Below are 18,976 nucleotides of genomic sequence, written 5' to 3' on the forward strand. Positions count from 1 at the left end.
CACTTGAGGCCATACGCGAGCCCAGCCGGCTCCAATGGAACCGGTATGGGGAGTGGGGATAATACGCTTTTAATCACTTAGGGCAGGTCTACTAATATTCATATGTCTATGTATAAAACAAAGTCGCTATCCGCGTTTGTCTGCTTAATTATTGTGCGCTTAGTTCTTCTAAACTATGCAACGGATTTTGATAGGGTTTTCACAATCATATAGAGAATTTCTTCCGGAAGGTTTATATATATAATACATGCAAATTATATTTATAGAAAGTAGAGAAAAGGCGATGTTTTATAATCAAGTCGTAAAAAAATATTTTCGAGTGCTTACATCGCTAACGCTGGCTAAACCTTATGACTTATGAGATATATAAAAATAATGTCCTACCGAATTGTATATGTCTATATTATCTCCTAAGGATAACTCCTAGCAACGCCGGGTACTCGTCAACTAGTCTATTTATAGCAGATTTGTTGCCTGAAACCGTAGTATGATTGTTACAATAATACATACTAGGGAACCTTGATCTTAAGGTAGGAACATGAAAGTGAATCAACATTATTATATCAGGGCTATACAACTGATAATTTACAATTTATATAAAAAAATAAGATCAAATTTTTTTTCTGCGACTTAACTTCAACAATTTCATTGAATGTAATAAAAACTCATAATCTATATTATTACCGTTGCAATACACGAATATAATTTTTGTTTTATGAAATAGTTCGAACTCGTGACCTGTTACCGTCGTAATACCTGAATATTATTTTAGTTTTATGAAATAGCACGAACTTGCGACCTGTTACCGTTGCAATACACGAATATTATTTTTGTTTTATGAAATAGCACGAACTTATGACCTGTTACCGTTGCAATACACGATTATTAATTTTGTTTTATGAAATAGCACGAACTTGTGACCTGTTACCGTTACAATACACGAATATTACTTTTGTTTTATGAAATAGCACGAACTTGTGACCTGTTACCGTTGCAATACACGATTATTAATTTTGTTTTATGAAATAGCACGAACTTGTGACCTGTTACCGTTGCAATACACGATTATTAATTTTGTTTTATGAAATAGCACGAACTTGCGACCTGTTACCGTTGCAATACACGAATATTATTTTTGTTTTATGAAATAGCACGAACTTGCGACCTGTTACCGTCGCAATACCTGAATATTATTACGTTTGTAGTCGGTTTAAAATTCTCATACGTATCAACAAACCCATAGTGGCTATAACACGTGTTCATACTTGGAGTTACTTAGATTCTATATAAACTAATAAAAATGACCTCGCAGAGTCTTTAAGCAACATATTGTTATATAAACTGAATTTGTACTCGTATAAATCTTCTTCATCACCTCGGTAGGTCCGTCGATAAGTCGGTAAGTAGGCTGTCGGCATCTGCTTTACCTTCTGGTACATAGTCCTTGTTTACGTCGCTAATTTGCTTAACGATATGGCAACAACTTCTGGTGGTCTGTCAGTCTTAGTCAACTCTATGACCAAAGAGCTTAGACAACCATGGACAATGAATAAAATATTATTTAAAATGTTTTATTTTTATTATTTTTTATTATGTATGAATGAAATAAGGTATATACGCATAGTAACCAGCTCTTCTTTACCTTATTGAGTCTAAATTAGCAGTTATGTGAACGCATGTTTCCATTTTTCTCATATTTTACAAATCGAAACATAAAATTTCCTCTCAAATCATAAGATTTTCAAATATAAATTTGCAGATTAAATACCTACTTAAGTAAAAACCATATTATTATTATTTTTTTATCCCAATTAAGACTTACACAATTTTTTCAAAGATACGTCACTACTTAGTGACAATTCTTTTTTCAAACTTTCTTCAGGCAAGTAGGTAGGTACCTTGATCAAAAAATGCGAATAATAAAATACAAATTTCACATATGAAAAAATAATCTTTATTGAGGCTTTAAAATGGCTACTTTGTTGAAACGGTAAAGGAATATACAAACAAATTTACAGACAGACGAAATGTAAAATGGTCGAGTAAAAACAGTCAAAATTTTTCGTTTTTCCATATCTTTTCCCTTCCCTCTCTCATCAGCCTCTCAACATACTCCACATTAGAGATTCAGTACCCTGGCGAATGACGCCAAGCAGTTGGGACTGTGTTGTGCGAAGTCATTCCCAGAGTTTTGACTTTATGCTATCAACAGAATCAATTTTTGAATTACTTTAACCGTTTTTTTTTTACCAAGACCTGAATACCAAGATACTTATTAACCTTCCGCTTCCCATACCCATTCCCTCCCTACTTCCTTAAGAGGAAGCTACAAGCCAAAAATGTGTATATTCTTGGTATACCTTATATTGTACGTAATAGGCATTAAAATCGCTTGACAAACGGAGTCTAGAAACGTTCGATTTCAAGCACAAAACTGATTTTTATTTATTTTGTAAATAATTTTATAAGAAAGTAAAAAAGTTAATCAAGTGAAACTGTCACAGATAATCTTAGCTATAATACTGTATTTTTTTTAAAGTTGTTTCCTTTACGCGTTCATACATTTCTATTGCAAAAATATATTTTTTAGTAGTTTACATTTATATTTTTTATTGAGTAACTTATGTTTTTATTTGTATTCTACTCAAGCGAAACGATAGGAAAACCTTCAATTTATCTAAAGCATATTTTTTAGTAACTATTATTTTATAAGCAATAATTATTAGCCTGAAACACTCATCCACATTGAAAAATCTCCTGATAAAAGATACATGACGCCAACGGGACTTATATCTTTTATCAGGAGATTTTTCAATGTGGATGAGTGTTTCAGGCTAATAATTATTGCTTATAAAATAATTGTTACCCTTTGTGCTATGCATAAAAAATCTTGACTTAAACATTAGTTTACCAAAAAAAAATTATAATTAATATTTTTTAGTATTCATAAACGTACACCAATTCGTTATAAAGATTAATCAAAATAGTGATTTAGCATTATGGGGACTACATAGTCTCAATGGTTCTGGAAAGTTATGCGTTATCCATTATAATGGCAATCTTTCGTCCGTGGTTATACCACGTGCTACTATCGTTGACAAATCAGATAACTTAGATCTTATGAGATACCTCAGTATAATTTATAATACGTTGTACAATCTGAGTCTTGTAGAGTATAGGGTTAGAGAGAGACCAGAGTGGCATCGTCAATGGGAACGTTTTAGACATAGACAAATCCAGGCCATGGACAGTTTGGCCGCCGTTCCTAGATCATAGTGTTAATTTTTGCTGATCTGCGACTGACGATATTTCAAATGAAGTGTTGTTGTTATAAAAGTGTTAATTTTATTCTCGTTACGACAGCGGTGTAGTCATAATTACGGACGATGCACTGATTCATAATGCAGAAGATGAACGTGAAAAAGCAATCGGTAAGATGAAACGTAATAATGTTATCTCGTAAAGTCTCTGACCTATATTGCCTACGGTTCCATGATAACTCAACACAGTGACAATTCAACATACTTTTAAAAGGTGATATAAGTCATTAGAAACCATGAAGAAAATTTTTTTTTTAACCTAACCTAACCCAGTTAATAAAGTTTTTGTTTCATCACTTTCTATGACTTTATATAACTTTTTAAAGATGTGATGAATTATCATGTGTTGATTTATCCGGTTTCCATTGCCTACACACTTACACACTATGTATACCAATACTTCCAGATTGCTGTGAAAACAGTCAGCATATTAAAAAAGTACATTTAAAAATGAAAATATGTAATTTTCTTGTAATATTTTGTTTTCTCTTTTTTATTTTTTCTCTATTTGTAATCATCCATAATTTATATTTACCTGTATGTAATTGGATAAGCACCTTTATATAAATGCCTGACTTTGTGCTTATTTGTAATATCCCTTTTTTACTTCTATATATTCAATAGTATTATTATAAAATTTACAAAAAAACAGTTTATTATTAAACAAGTTCTGCTGTGTAATTATTATTACGCGTGACAGCTGTTTCGCCTTCTGAAGGCATTATCAAACTGTGGTGAAGCCACAGACGGTATATTTATATTATTTTCATATAGGTACTTTTAATAAAAACTAATAGATTTAATTTTTATTACCTACGCCATTATTTATTACCGAGTAAGTTCCGGAAAATATTAATCTGATAATATTATTACGCTTGCGTCTGGACGATGTGGGCCTGTGATTGGTCAAATTCAAATTGTGTTTAAATAAGACATTAAAAATTAAGACACGATTTCATACTGAAATAGAATCGCCACATGTAATACGATATTTCTTCAAAAATATCGTTTCTGCTCATATAATTTTTGGATAATATCGAAGAAAATATGTCTTAGAAAGTTCATAATCCATTGGATTAATTACATTACGGTGAAAATTATCCACAATTACGTGATTACGTTTGACGTTTGACGAAAAAAGCACGCGTTAATTCAATATGGCCGATACCGGATACGCACCGCGGCAATAGGTGGCCGACAGAGCGCACCTCTGGCGGTGTAAGAACGAATCAAATGACTGGCGCGTATATTTAAATATGCAAAATTACTTGAACATCAAGCGTTTAATAATAAGATTTCTTCTGGAAGTTTATTTCAACTTTGCAATGGCATTTTTCATTATTATTTATATTTTTTTTTGCTTATTAATTATAGCTGATTTTATATTGACATGTTTTCTAATTTCTAAAATTTCAAAATTATTTATTTGCGATGCTTTAATCCTGAGTGAAGTATTTTAAGACCTGAATTTTTATCGAAAGTGTGATTCAAAAGATGATTTGCAAACTCAGATTCACTATTTCCATTTAGAACCCTGAGATGTTTTTTAGTTCTGACTTCAAAGTTTCTATTGGTTCTACCTTTGTAAAATAAATTACAATCCAGCCCAATTGAGTTTATAAACACCTGATTTTTTTGTTTGATTTTCGCCATCTTTATTATTAAGAATATATTTATTCATTCTGTTATTAGTGTAAAACGCCGGTTGAATAGTACCAGGAATGTTTATATATATAATTTTAGAAGTGTCGTTATCCACAAACAGAATTCTACGCCATTGTTTATTTATATCTTAAGAAATAGGGTAAAAATACCGTTTGAAGATAATATGTTTAATTATTTTATTTAGTATTTCAACTATCAATTTATTAGAATAACCGTTATTAAATGTTATTTGTCTTATGAATAAGTATATTGTTTTATGGTTATATGCAATTTCAGGTCTTAAAATACTTGACACAGGATATAAAGCATCACAAATAAATAATTTCGAAATTTTAGAAATAAGAGAATATGTTTATAAAAGTAGATGTAATTAACAAGATTTTTTTTTTCTAAACTCTCTTTTAAATATTTTCCCACTTAACTGGTCTTTCATATTGTAATTCCTAATTCTTATAAACCCAGCCTACTCTTACTCCTCCCCCCTCCTTCCACTTCTTTTTTCCAATTGTAATCTATTTTTAATTTTTGACTTCGGTGTATACTTCGTTCATGAAACATGTATTGGTTGTATATAATAAAGTGAAGTTAAAAAAGATATTTGTTTTTTTAATAAAATAAAGGTTAATCGGATAACATTATTTTATCTATTTCCATTGTATATCAATGCATACGTACATAATAAAATGTAAACATTATATTTATTTATTAATTGGACAATTTGCATGGCGCCGCTTTTGTGAGATATCACCTCAGGGGCGCTATATTGTAATAATCTACCTTTATATATAGATTTTTACTCTCCTGATGAAGGTGTATATATAATCTTACTTTAAACTTTATTAGATACAGTAACAGTTTTAGGTAAAGAATTACCACCAGTTGGAGTAAAATTCACACCTTTTAATTAAACCGACTGCTAATCACATCGCACAATTACCCTCCTTTTATCCATAAACACGGGTACAATTAATCAATATGTAATAATCTATTATTTAAGTCAACTTTGTTATAACTATCTTTAATTGTTGTGACAAACTATACGATATTGATTCAACTTATAGACATTGACGGTTGTAACACATATTTAAGCACTGCAAGTCTCCTATGAGCAAATTATATTAGTTATCATAACAGTTAATATCAGTTGTAGACAAGTAGTCAATAATAGTGTTTCATTTGAAATAATCCATCACAAATACATAAAATTTAATTTATTCAAACAACTGTCATTCTTATTATGCCTAAATTGAGCATGTTATTATTCATTAACTCCTTCCTGTTCCGTGTTTTAACAATATATACTCACCCTCTCTCTGTGAATGACCTAATATCTATCTATTAAATGTAACTGTTGTTAGTATCACTTAAACTGGGCGCAGCTCAACCAAGTGCCGTCCGCAGGGCCTAGCAGCAAAAACCCGCGGAGCGGGTTTTTAACTGCTAGTAGTTATTTACTACCCTATAAAATTATTTCCTCCAATTATTGAATTGTCTAAATTTGAATGGTCTTTGTTTCCTAATTAATAATTTGGGTGACTCAAGGGTTTCATGTATTAGTTTACATTGATTTATTATTATTTTTATGTTCTATGATAATTGAACTTGGTTTGCATATATCTAGGAGCGGTGAGAGAATTGTATTTTTTTGTTAATTTATCAAACTAGCTATTGAGGATTAGAAATTTTATTGATTTCCAGTTTGCTCTACAAGATTGAGTTTACGGCCTTTATTTTGTATCTGTAAATTATAAATTATACCTTTACTGGATAGTAGCCGAGTCCTCCAAAGTGTCCAGTCCCCATCATTGAAAAAGCAACGTTTTCTTACAATGAATTGGTAGGAATTCAAATATTGTCAGGTTATTTGTGATTGTATTCTTCATGTCCCTAGGTATATTTACAATGCTTGAGACATGCTTGCATATCTAAATAATGATGACATCATATGAAACCTTTTTAGACCCGTAATACACACATGTTAATTAATGCCATATTTACAAATCACACATTACAATCGTCAACAAAATTAACCACTTTGCACTCTTTTTTTATACATGCTGAGAAATTCAAAACTTGTGACAACTAAACCGTTCATCTTATATGTATAACTAACTAACTAATCATCACGCCGTTTCCCCCGGGGTAGGCAGAGAGGACGGACCGCCAAACAACTCGGTCTTGGAACACACTCCTTGCCTCATCCACATTCATACATCGTCTCATACATACTCTTCTTGACATGGCCCAATTCAAGTATCTGATTCAATTGATCGTGCCATGTCTTCCTCGGGCGTCCCCGTACGCTATCATTCGCATTTGCGTCATACACTCTCCTTACACTCCATTTTTCGCTCATTCGCTCTACATGCTTAAACAATCTAAGCGTCCCTTTCTTAATATTACTCATTACGCTTACATCAGCCTTCCATTCTTTGCGGATCTCCACATTTCTCACACTATCATACATGGTTTTACCACACATATGCCTCAGGGATCTCATTTCTACAGCATTTAGTCTACTTTCACACTTTCTCTGCCACTTCCATACATCAGGATAGGTAGCAGAACTCCATTGTGGACTGCTAGCTAATATATAAAGTTGACTGTCTGTTGTGGCAGGTGGGCTTTCGGGCAGCGTAGATTTGATTTGTATACAAATCTACAGTTTTATTCCGATCTTGAAGAAATTTTGCACACCGGACCTTCAAAATAAGATAAAGGTCACTGTCACTACATAGAAAAACTCTGTATAAAGCCCGGGCTACGCCGGAGACTTCAACTAGTAATACATACAAAAGATGGTTACTGAGCCAATTCGGTTATGTATAATAAATACTGTATTATTTTTACTATTCATGTGTAAAAGTTCCTAAAAATGGCATAAATAAATTAACGAATAATGAATAGTGAAGAATGAATAGTGATTAATGATTAATGATTAATGAATAATGAATAATTAATAATGATTAATGAATAGTTAATAATGAATAATGAAGAATGAATAATGATTAATGATTAATGAATAATGAATAATGAATAATGAATAATGAATAATGAATAATGAATAATGAATAATGAATAATGAATAATGAATAATGAATAATGAATAATGAATAATGAATAATGAATAATGAATAATTAATAATTAATAATGATTAATGAATAGTTAATAATGAATAATGAATAATTAGTAATGATTAATGAATAGTTAATAATGAATAATGAATAATGAATAATTAGTAATGATTAATGAATAGTTAATAATGAATAATGAAGAATGAATAATAAATAATGAATAATGAATAATGAATAATGAATAATGAATAATGAATAATTAATAATGATTAATGAATAGTTAATAATGAATAATTAATAATGATTAATGAATAGTTAATAATGAATAGTGAAGAATGAAGAATGAATAATAAATAATAAATAATAAATAATAAATAATAAATAATAAATAATAAATAATAAATAATAAATAATAAATAATAAATAATAAATAATATATAATAAAAAATAAATGATATTATTGCATTGAAATTTTGACACAGCGTTGTATTCGACTATGTGTGTGTTTTTATATAATTTTATTTTATAGTCGTCACCTGCGACATGTAAATACATTTTTTTTAAAAGCACTATCTGTTGGACGTAAAAGAAAAACGCGCTATTGTTTCTCTTTCTGCACAGACAGACTCAGCCACAGCAACACGTACAGCTAGTAAATAAATTAAAAAATAAAACAATGTATAGGCACCTTAGATACAATTGATTGATTCCATAGCTTAGAAGTTATTTTCCCCATTCTTGGACGTTTGCCTTTCGTATTGGCACACCTCAGCGTTAAATTGTAATTATTTTAAACTCGGTAGGAATTAAGAAGTAGGATAGTAATTATTATGCGTGGGAACCTGGCCAAACATAACTAGTCCGCAATGTTAGGCAATGATTAGTTGAGACAATGAATGCAGATTCGAATGCACCGCGATTATGCAACTGTATTGTACACGCGAATGCAGAAAATTGCATTTGAACACAGACCGGTGATGGTCTCAGTAGCGCAGTGATACACCATTTAGAATTCAGAATCAGAACTATGCTCTGAAGGGCGTGTTTTTTGACCAGATCTGAATAGTCAGGAACCTCCCCATCTTCCTCTACTCCATCTCCCTCCCCTCCCTACTACTTGCAGCCTCACAACATACCCCATTTGGGAATTGCATAGTCTCACTGGTTCCAGACAGCTGGAATCATTGTTTCATTGAAATAAAATATTGCTAATTTATAAATTGTAGAATAGTACACCATCTTAAATTGTACGAAAATCAGTAATACCAACAGATCCCTTTTTTACTCGATTATAAGCATTATTATAAGCATTTAACACGCATACAGCTCAGGGATCTCATTTCTGCCGCAAACTGTTTACATTCAACCTTACCATCTACCGGTTCCAGTTAATATATAAATTAGTGGTTTTTTTTATTTATAAACACATTAATAATGTAAATACAATAAAAATAACAAGAATATTTCTGAGAAAACAATGCCTGAATCGTTCTGCAATTCCTTCGTGAACATTATCATATCACTAAATACCTGTTTCTGTATAAATAAATTTAAAAAGAACGTAATCGCCTCTCCCTCTCGACAAATCAGTCCAGTTGGAACGATTATAAACGACAAACGTATCAATTAAACTTTCCATCACAAGAATGTAGTATTTTGTTTAAATTTTGTATGTTTTCCAAGTTTTGTTTACACACGGTGTCAGGGGGTAAAGTTTGCTAAGAGAAGGTGATTCTACATGGCGGTAGAAGTAAGAAAGATAAATAACTTTTTCGAAATCCCAATGTTTTTTTTCCATAAAAATATTTTTCTATAGAAGGAAATTTATTTTCCCATACGAATAATTAAACTTTTAAACCTAAAAACTACTTTAAAACATTGGAATTTCGAAAAAAGTCATTAATATTTTTTTACTTCTAAAATCATGTAGAATCACCCCCCGAAGTAAGCGCACTTTGCCCCCCGGACACCCGGTATTTTTTTCAAAATTACTGTTTATTTTTCCATACAAAAATATTTTTCTACAGAAGGAAATTTATTTTCCCATACAAACAATACAACTTTTTTTACCTTAAAACATTGGAATTTTTTAAAATCTTTTTTACTTCTAAAATCATGTAGAATCACCCCCCGAAATTAGCGCACTTTACCCCCCGGACACCCGGTATTTTGTGAAAACTTTATTTATACCTGCTTGGATAGGTATAGGTATTTTATGTGTGGTTTTGTTCATAATTTGTTTACACTTTGTGAATATTTTTACAGTGGGTAAAATCCTATGTTTGTATAAACATTTTTGACGCAGTAGGGTATTATCGCCGTTTCTTTTTATTCAGGAAAAAAATTACAACGATGACGGCATTTTATGTTTACGTTGACAAATAACTTCTATGTCGTTTTAAAATGTTGCATTTTTGATTTGCAAATGACATGATTGTTTTTGTTCGTGAATATGGCGACGTTGACTTCACGCCGGCCAACGTCGGTGTTACCAGACATGTCATAATGACGTTGTTGCCAGTTGGAACCGTTTGGAATGTGCGATTTTAGATCGGGTTTGAAATGAATGAAAATATTAAAATAAGACATTTTTAGGATAAGTTTATGTCTTCCGCACATTTTAAACGTTATTCATAGTTTGTAAAAATACCCCATTGAATGTATAGGTACTTTTTTTATGCTAAATGTTTGTAATTTGTGTATAGATATTTTGTTTATTCCTTGTTAATACCTCTTATGCCTTGTTGTTACCCCGTTAAACTTTACTCATAAACTTTATTATCAGAAAACATAACTACCTAATATTTTAAATGATTTTTTTAAATTTGAGAGAGCTTGATTTTAATTTAACCATTTTGGTTTTAAAAATACTTAATGATGTCATTTTACCTTCGATGAGGTAAACAAAAAAACAAATGTTTTCGTTTAATCGGCTCATTTTGATTTTGAAATTCTCGTTGTATGGTGATACTATCGTGTCTAATGAAAATTCATTTTCGAATCCGGCCAAGTGACGGCGTTGATTCAAGCGATAGACGCCTCTGTGGTAATGTGACGTGGGGCATTATTTTGCTTGGCGTTTAGACACGAGTTAGTGCGGAATAACGACCAACTTCCGTCCTTAGCACCGACTGATACGGTCATTTCACAAGAGCAGCCCAACATTTGAGCAAACCACAATAAAAAATTAAATATTGCTTGAGGCAGAAGTTAACGCAAAATCATTTGCTTTTGTTTCGAAAAATTGATCGCTATGAAATGAAAATATTATTGATGCATTAATTAAATAACACATCCTTGGCCTTTTAAGTAGCTTTTTTTTTGTAAAGTCGTTTTATAAGTCTAGAAAATGCTTTGAAGTGCAAAATTTCCTACTTACGACAAGTGGCGGCTCGTACTCACCAAAAAGGGTGGTGCGTAGAGGTGAAGCGTATATACTAGAACAGATATTTGCCATCGTACTTAGTATTTGGCTCCGTATTAAAAAACGATAACAATTTAGCGAAAATGGTGAAAATATTTAAGTAAACATGACTCATTTGAAATAGAGAAAAAAATTCTCGACAAATGCTTTAGTTGCATTTAAAGATACGATGTGATTTTTTCATGTCTATAAGATATTAAATAACAGAACATAATGTGTTTTTAATAATTTTCGGAGCTTACTTTGCTATTTTTCCTAAATAGGGAATTGCATATAATTAACTTTTCGGCATAACAATATACAGATATTATCTTAAAAAATAACATAAATTTTATTTGGAACATAAAAGCTTAAATAGTTAAAGATAATAAAAAATACAAATTAAATAAAAAATACTGTTAAAGATCTTATAGTGATTTGTTTTTGGGGTATTATGCCGTGTTGCGATACCTCCTTTAGCCAACGTTTCGGACAGCAGACAAAACACTGACTACGTATTCCCTAGAGGTGTGAAAAGAAAACGGTTAGACTTTTCGAATCCTAAGATTAGGACCAGGCTAATGAAATTGATTACCTGTTCTGTTCGAGAACGGATTATTGCGGTATTTGGAAATGTTTGATCTATTTGATCAGAAGTAAGGAAAATTGAGTTTAATCCGGACACACGAACACGCCCACTACTTACTTCAATAGTCTTTCCAGTTACCCAAAATAACTACATAGGTAATATGTATATAATTTAAAATTCTGAACAACGAATGAACTGAAGAATGAAATATAAAAATAAAATAGCATATTTTAAACCACGCTGCATACAAATCATTTCAAAAGTTTGTCATACAAGATGGCTGCCAGGTATTTCCCCTCACTCTAGATTCAACGTTATTCATACAAAATCGCACTAATTCTCTGTCCAGGGCTTTTTAGGGCTTAGTAGGCATTATATTTTTTAGGTATCACAACTTTTCCAATTTTGGAGATGCCATAGTCCCACTCGCTTTGGGATGTTGGGATTTTCGTGTATTGTAAGAAGAGGTTACGAGTTACCACGTTCATTTTTAGTAGATTTGTAGAATGTTTGTTAACAGTTTGTTTTTTTATTTATTTCCAGGGCGCGATGTCGACTCTGCTGTTTTGGCAGGGGCGCGGGGGGCGCAGCAATGGGGCGGCAGCCGCGGGGGCCACAGCGCAGGGCGGAACCGCGGGGCGCTCCTGGCTACACGCCCCTGACCTGCTGCTCAAAGGGCACGTGGCCTACCTCGTCAAGGTAAGAACTTTTACTTCACACCACACCACCATAGTCATCTGGGCGATGTTTGAATGCGATGCAGCGCAGACTGCAGATCACCGAACATTTGGTCAACGGACAGTTCCGTCTTTACGCTAAGGGAACGCGGGGCTCGAACTCAGGTGCCTCAGTCTGAGAGATTTTTCTCTAGCCACCCCAAATGAGAGGCCCCCCAAACACGGTGTGTTCATAGGCCCTCTCACGGTTTAAAATTGTCGACGATTTCTCGCTTCTTCATTCCCCGGCGGGATTGAGGGGCCGATCGGCGACTCGTAAGGCCCTAGGCTGACTCGCAGACTTAAATTTTCCCACCTGTCCCCCCACCACATGAAAGAAGAAGAAGAATCATAATTGCGGGATAATGGAGTTATTAAGTTGAATACTATAGTGTAAGAGTGAGACTGCAATAAACAATGATTTATATACAGAAGTGGTAGTGCGTACCTACTAACTTACTCTCTTTTCATACCCAGATATCCACCAGTTCAGACGGTAGTTCGCAATATTCAAGTGGTAAAATTCAATATTGCAATTATTGATACAATAAACTTGTTATCATCAGAAAAGTTGTTTCTAAATCCTACCCTCAAAACATCTAAATAATAATAACCATCAGCACTCATGGTTGTTCCGTCTTGTTGACGGTCTCATCTCTTTCTCAGATCCAATACAAACTGGTGTCCCGCAGGTATCAATTCTGATTCCTATGTTATTTTTCTATTACACGTACAGAGTCCATACAGTTCGCTAAAGGCACAAATTCAACACATTAATATACTCAATAATATGTTCGATTCACAGCATTCCTGACGAAAAATAATTCCATCGGGGCCTGGATTGGTTTGCTTGTAAAAAAAAAACGCTTTACAGTTGGGGCCTACGCTTCGGTCTTCAACATGATGTGGTGATTTGCTGCTTGCAATGCTGTCTGCCTTCCTAGGGTTATCTGAATTACATGAGGCAGTAGCATAATAATAGTTGACACCTCCTTTGTTTTGTAACTCGCACGTGTCTGCGATATTGAACATCGCAATTGATCGTACTAGAAAACAAACAATCCAATCCGCAAAGTGACGCAGAACACACAACACGTAATAAATAATGTAAAAAAACCCAGAGAAAATTATGCGTAGGAGTCTCGCTGATTGTTCAATTTGAATAATTAAACAAAAAAAGACTCGTGTTAATGGCTGATAAGAACCGTGGTAATTTACCGCCCCTGTAACGCCTACAGACGAACTCTATCCCAACAACAGGGACGCCGATAACAGCACAGATTACAGCAGAGATTACAGCAAATAACTATAAACAGTGGCGCGCAGTTGCATTTCAGTGAAGCTATTAGGGGGCGTTGGTAATCCTAGACTAGGATTTTTCTCATTGTTATCATGCCTATGACCTGAAGCTGATAGCTCCGTTGTAACCTCTTTCTCATAAACGACGCATGTAACATACATATATAATATCTCCTTTAGTCGTAATCAGACACGTTAGGTCAATGGAACACAATATTACATTCGACGAGGTTATACTTACTCCAAGATTAAACTCTTTAAAGTCAATCGTATCGTAGTGATCGTTGATGCGAACACAACACTCTCACAGATGCATTGTTTGCGTACAGCATGTTCAAATTTGTTAGTTGACCCCGAAATAAAAAATTATAGTAAAGATATAATAAAAAATAGATAGATATAATAATAATATCACACTATAAACTTTTGGTAATTTGTTTCGCTAAAAAATCGCTGTTGGAAGTGTACACTTATGCACCAATACACACAATCCGAAATATATATGCGTTGTTCGCCTGTTCAACCTAAAACAATGTATTGGTAACACGATATCGTTCATTAATACGCAGCTAAAAAACAAAGTTGGAGACAGAACTGATCCCTGTGGGACACCAGTATTTAAAAATGAATTTATAAAATTTGAGGACGATGTGAAACCATCAGCAGGACGAACGAAAGAGAGGTTACATCGGACCGTGTGTATTACTAACATTAACATGTTTGGTATCACTTTATCTCTAAACACACAAGGCCTTAAATGCATTCATTGTTTAAATGCATACTGCTAACATTGAGGGCGTTTAAGATAACAAATTATAAAACACATATTTTAGAAAACCGATTTATTTATTTATTTATTTATTGGTAAAGGTAAGAGACAAACAGCTTATACATAAAATACAAATATAAATATATACATGTTAAAAACAGTCAAGCCAAAAAAGTCTCCTATATTAATATTGATTGGAGATGGAGTTTTATAGCATAAAAAAAAAATATATATATATTTATATATATTTTAGGTGAGGAGGGGAGGAATAGGAATTTAGGATGAGGATAGGAGATGCTCTGGATACATTCCATACTATAGTATTAATTTTCGATCGTACGAGTTACTTCTATTCGATATTTGTGAAGTGTATTGCTAAAAATATCTATGTTTTGAAATTTAGTATTATATTGGGCACATATACGTGGAATTGGTGAATTTTTTCTAAAGTTAGTTCTACATGTAGGTAAATGAAACAAATGGGATTGCCGTGTTGATCTTGTTGGAATATGAATATTTATTAAATTCATTAGCTCTGGTGAGTCGAGGCCATTGTTAAGAATTTTAAATAATAAAATTTGGTCAAAAACCAAACGTCGTGTATGAAGTGAGTTGAATTTGTGGTAATTAATAGAATCGGCGTAATTTGAGAAATGTAAGTTTTGTTTATAATTAATGTGTTTAAAAATTTTTTTTTGAATTCTTTCGATTCTTTCAATGTGGGCTTGGTAAAAAGGAGTCCAGATCGGTGTGCAGTGTTCTAGGTGGGGACGGATGAACGCTGTGTAAAGGGAATATAGAGTCTTAAGGTTGCGGAAAGGTTTCGTTAAACGTATTATAAATCCTAGCATTTTGTTGGCTTTGTTGATGATTGCATCAGTGTGTTGAATGAAGTTTAATTTCACATCCAGTATTACCCCAAGGTCTCTGATAGAATCTACTTCTTTGATTTGTGTCCCGTTTAATGTATAATCAAAGGAAATTTTATTTTTGTTACGTGTAAATGATAATTTATTGCACTTTGAGGTATTTACTACAAGTTTATTTGATTCACAGTAGTTAAAAAGACGATTGAGATCCTCTTGAAGTTTAATGCAATCTTCGATTGATTTGATAACTAAGTAGATTTTTTTATCGTCTGCATATGCTAGGTAATTGGCATGTAAAAAACATTTGTGAATATCATAAATATACACATTAAATAATAATGGCCCTAAATGAGAACCTTGAGGTACACCGGAGGGCACGGAAAAGAAACTGGACTTAGTTCCCGCAACTGATACACATTGAAGTCTGCACCGAAGGTATGAAGTGAGCCACCGAAGTAAATCACCATGGATGCCTATTTGACTTAATTTTTTAATTAAAATGAAATGGTTTACTTTATCGAAGGCCTTAGAGTAATCAGTGTAGATTACATCTACTTGGTTTCTATTGTCCATATTGCTCGTTAAATATTCCGTGAAATTTACCAAATTTGTTAGTACCGATCTTTTTTGTAGAAATCCGTGTTGTTGGTTTTGTATGTTGCGAACAATTGTTGTATAAATATGATCGTAGACAATTTTTTCAAAGAGTTTACTAAATACAGTTAGAATTGAGATTGGGCGGTAGTTTACAATGTTGCTTTTAGAACCTGTTTTATGAATAGGGATTATAGTTGCTTCTTTAAACTTTGTAGGAAATTTTCCTGCTTTTAGTGACATTCTAAATATATTAGTTAGGGGGTATGAAAGATTTTTTGCACATTTTGAGATAAAGTATGGCGATATACCATCACTGCCAGCACCCTTACTAATGTCTAAATTCTTCAGGTATTTATTGATCAAAAAATTGTTTATTTGTACGTTCCCAATCGGGTTATGATTATTCATATAGGTAAAACTATCGACTATACTGGGATCATTCGTGTCCTTATCATTAACGTAGGTGGACTGAAAGTGTTTAGAGAAAAGTTGACACACTTGTTGAGCACCGGTGCCTGACTCATCTTTAAGGTGCATGATTTGTGGGATGCCATTTGTTTTACTTTTGCTTTTAGCATAGTTCCAAAGTTGTTTATTATTTATAAGAATATTAGATTCAACTGAATTTATGTACTGAATAAAGCAATGCTTCTGTAAGTTTTTTTGTTGGGTACGTTTGATTGAAAACTCTATGTAGTCTACTGGATTATTATTGGATTTCCATTTTTGATGGAGTTTTTGTTTATCTTTAATGATTTTAATTAGAGAAGCTGAATACCAGTTTGGAAATTTTCTCTTTTTGATGATACGTTTAGGGACAAACTGGTTGATGGTACTGTTTAAAATGTTGTAGAAAGAATCGACTACTACGTCAATATCCGAATTTTCCTGAGTAAATGACCAGTCTGTCATTGACAGATGTTGGTTGATTAGCTCGTAATTGGCTTTTGTAAACTGATAAATTTCTTTAGGTGGGGCGTGAATAATAGGAAGTATATCGATTTTTAGCATAATTTTGAGTGATGGGTGGTGCGAGTCTTCGTTGACAAGAGGATCGCATGCACAATATACTTGGCATTCCTCATTACAGATAACTAAATCCAGGATTCTGTTATTTGCATTTTTTATGTAATTATATTGTTTTAATTCAGAATAATGGATTGTGTCAGCAAGTGAGGAACTAATTGTGTTCAAGTTTTCAGGTGTCAAGTGTAAATCATTGTTATGTATATTCCATGTTACGGTGGGCATATTAAAATCTCCAATTACAAGTAAAATGTCATCGGGATGATGATCTTTTACGTTAGCAAGTAAGCAAAGGAATGAATTGAGTGCAGTTTCATACCCTTGTCCCTGTGGGAGATAAACACAGGCTACATGGATAGTACGTTTGGAGGTATAGTTAGAAGGGGAAATAGTTACCCAGATACATTCAGCATTGCAGACCAATTCTTCGCGAGGGTAAGCGTTAAGATTGTTATGTGTTATGATCATCACTCCACCACCTCGACGAGAATCTTCTTGGTTGTTTATGCTATTAATTGTAATGTTATTTGATCTATCCCGTCTGAAAACGCTGTAAAATTCTGTTGGTGCCAGTTCCGGATCTAAAATAGAATTAATTAGCCAAGTTTCAGAAATACCGAATATGTAACAATCGTCATTCAATAAAATATTATTGTGAAATATGTCTGTTTTAGTGCGTAGTCCTCTACAGTTTTGATACATAATAGTAATCATCGTGAATTATGTAAGTTTTTCTATAAGTGTAAATAATTTTGGTAAAGATAAGAGATAAAAAACAAATAATAAATGCAGAGTTTTATGAAGGACACGCATGATGTTATACTAAACTGGTGAAATAGTGAAATATAAATGTGAGCAGCAAGTACGGAGAGCATGTTAGGAAAGAGGGGGGGAGTGAGAGTGGAATGGGGGAATGGTGTAAGGTTGTGGATAAATAATACGTCGATTACACGACGAATTATAGAATTACAAAACATATGATTATAAACAATATAAGAAGATAACAAAATATAAGGAAATAGAAAAAACTAATTAAAAAAAGAAAACACATAAATTACTATATTCAACGGAAGGTTAAATAAAAATAAAAATGCAAGAAGTGCGCGATGATCTTAATAGTACGGTTGTATGTTAAAAGAAATATTTTTAGCATAAACAAAATATTAATTTATAAGATATATAGGATATATAAACATGTCTAAAATTACATCATAGATACCTAAGTGAATTGTTGGTATATGTTAATCGTGAGTTACTTGTGAAATACACGTAAATATTATACATATACATACACATACACACATATGTTTATATATTTTTTAATCATTGGTGAAATATTATAATATTTTTAATATACGCAAAGTTCAATACGTCATATACCTACATACTTTTTTTTCAAATCAATTACAAATTACAACGACATCTATGAAGTTAATAGAAGGTGACAATATGATTAAAAAATTTATAATGGTACAGGTATATATAAAACTTCAAATCAAAAAAAAAAAAAAGTTAGAGCAGATACAGGCAAACTAAATTTATCAATAAAAACTGTTTACGTGCGTAAAATAGAGTTGAAAGATAGACTTACATTTATATAATAACATCATAATATGAAAAATAGAGTAGAAAGACTTACATTCACATA

At 32.4% G+C, this 18,976-nt stretch overlaps 1 protein-coding gene across 4 annotated transcripts in view; it reads left to right on the top strand.

The window, feature by feature from the left end:
- LOC149410621 (PTB domain-containing adapter protein ced-6-like) overlaps window positions 1-18,976 on the top strand; it is a 163,299-nt gene that overhangs the window by 115,704 nt on the left and 28,619 nt on the right. For all 4 annotated transcript variants that reach the window (XM_089648309.1, XM_089648311.1, XM_089648308.1 and 1 more), the window contains exon 3: window positions 12,596-12,751. In XM_089648309.1, the coding sequence (XP_089504435.1) occupies window positions 12,602-12,751 (150 nt within the window). In that variant the 5' untranslated portion in view covers window positions 12,596-12,601. The remainder of the gene's footprint in view (window positions 1-12,595; window positions 12,752-18,976) is intronic.

This window comes from Hesperophylax consimilis, chromosome 27 (assembly GCF_061612785.1).
Source record: "Hesperophylax consimilis isolate HC1 chromosome 27, BYU_Hcon_1.0, whole genome shotgun sequence".
NCBI lineage: Eukaryota > Metazoa > Arthropoda > Insecta > Trichoptera > Limnephilidae > Hesperophylax > Hesperophylax consimilis.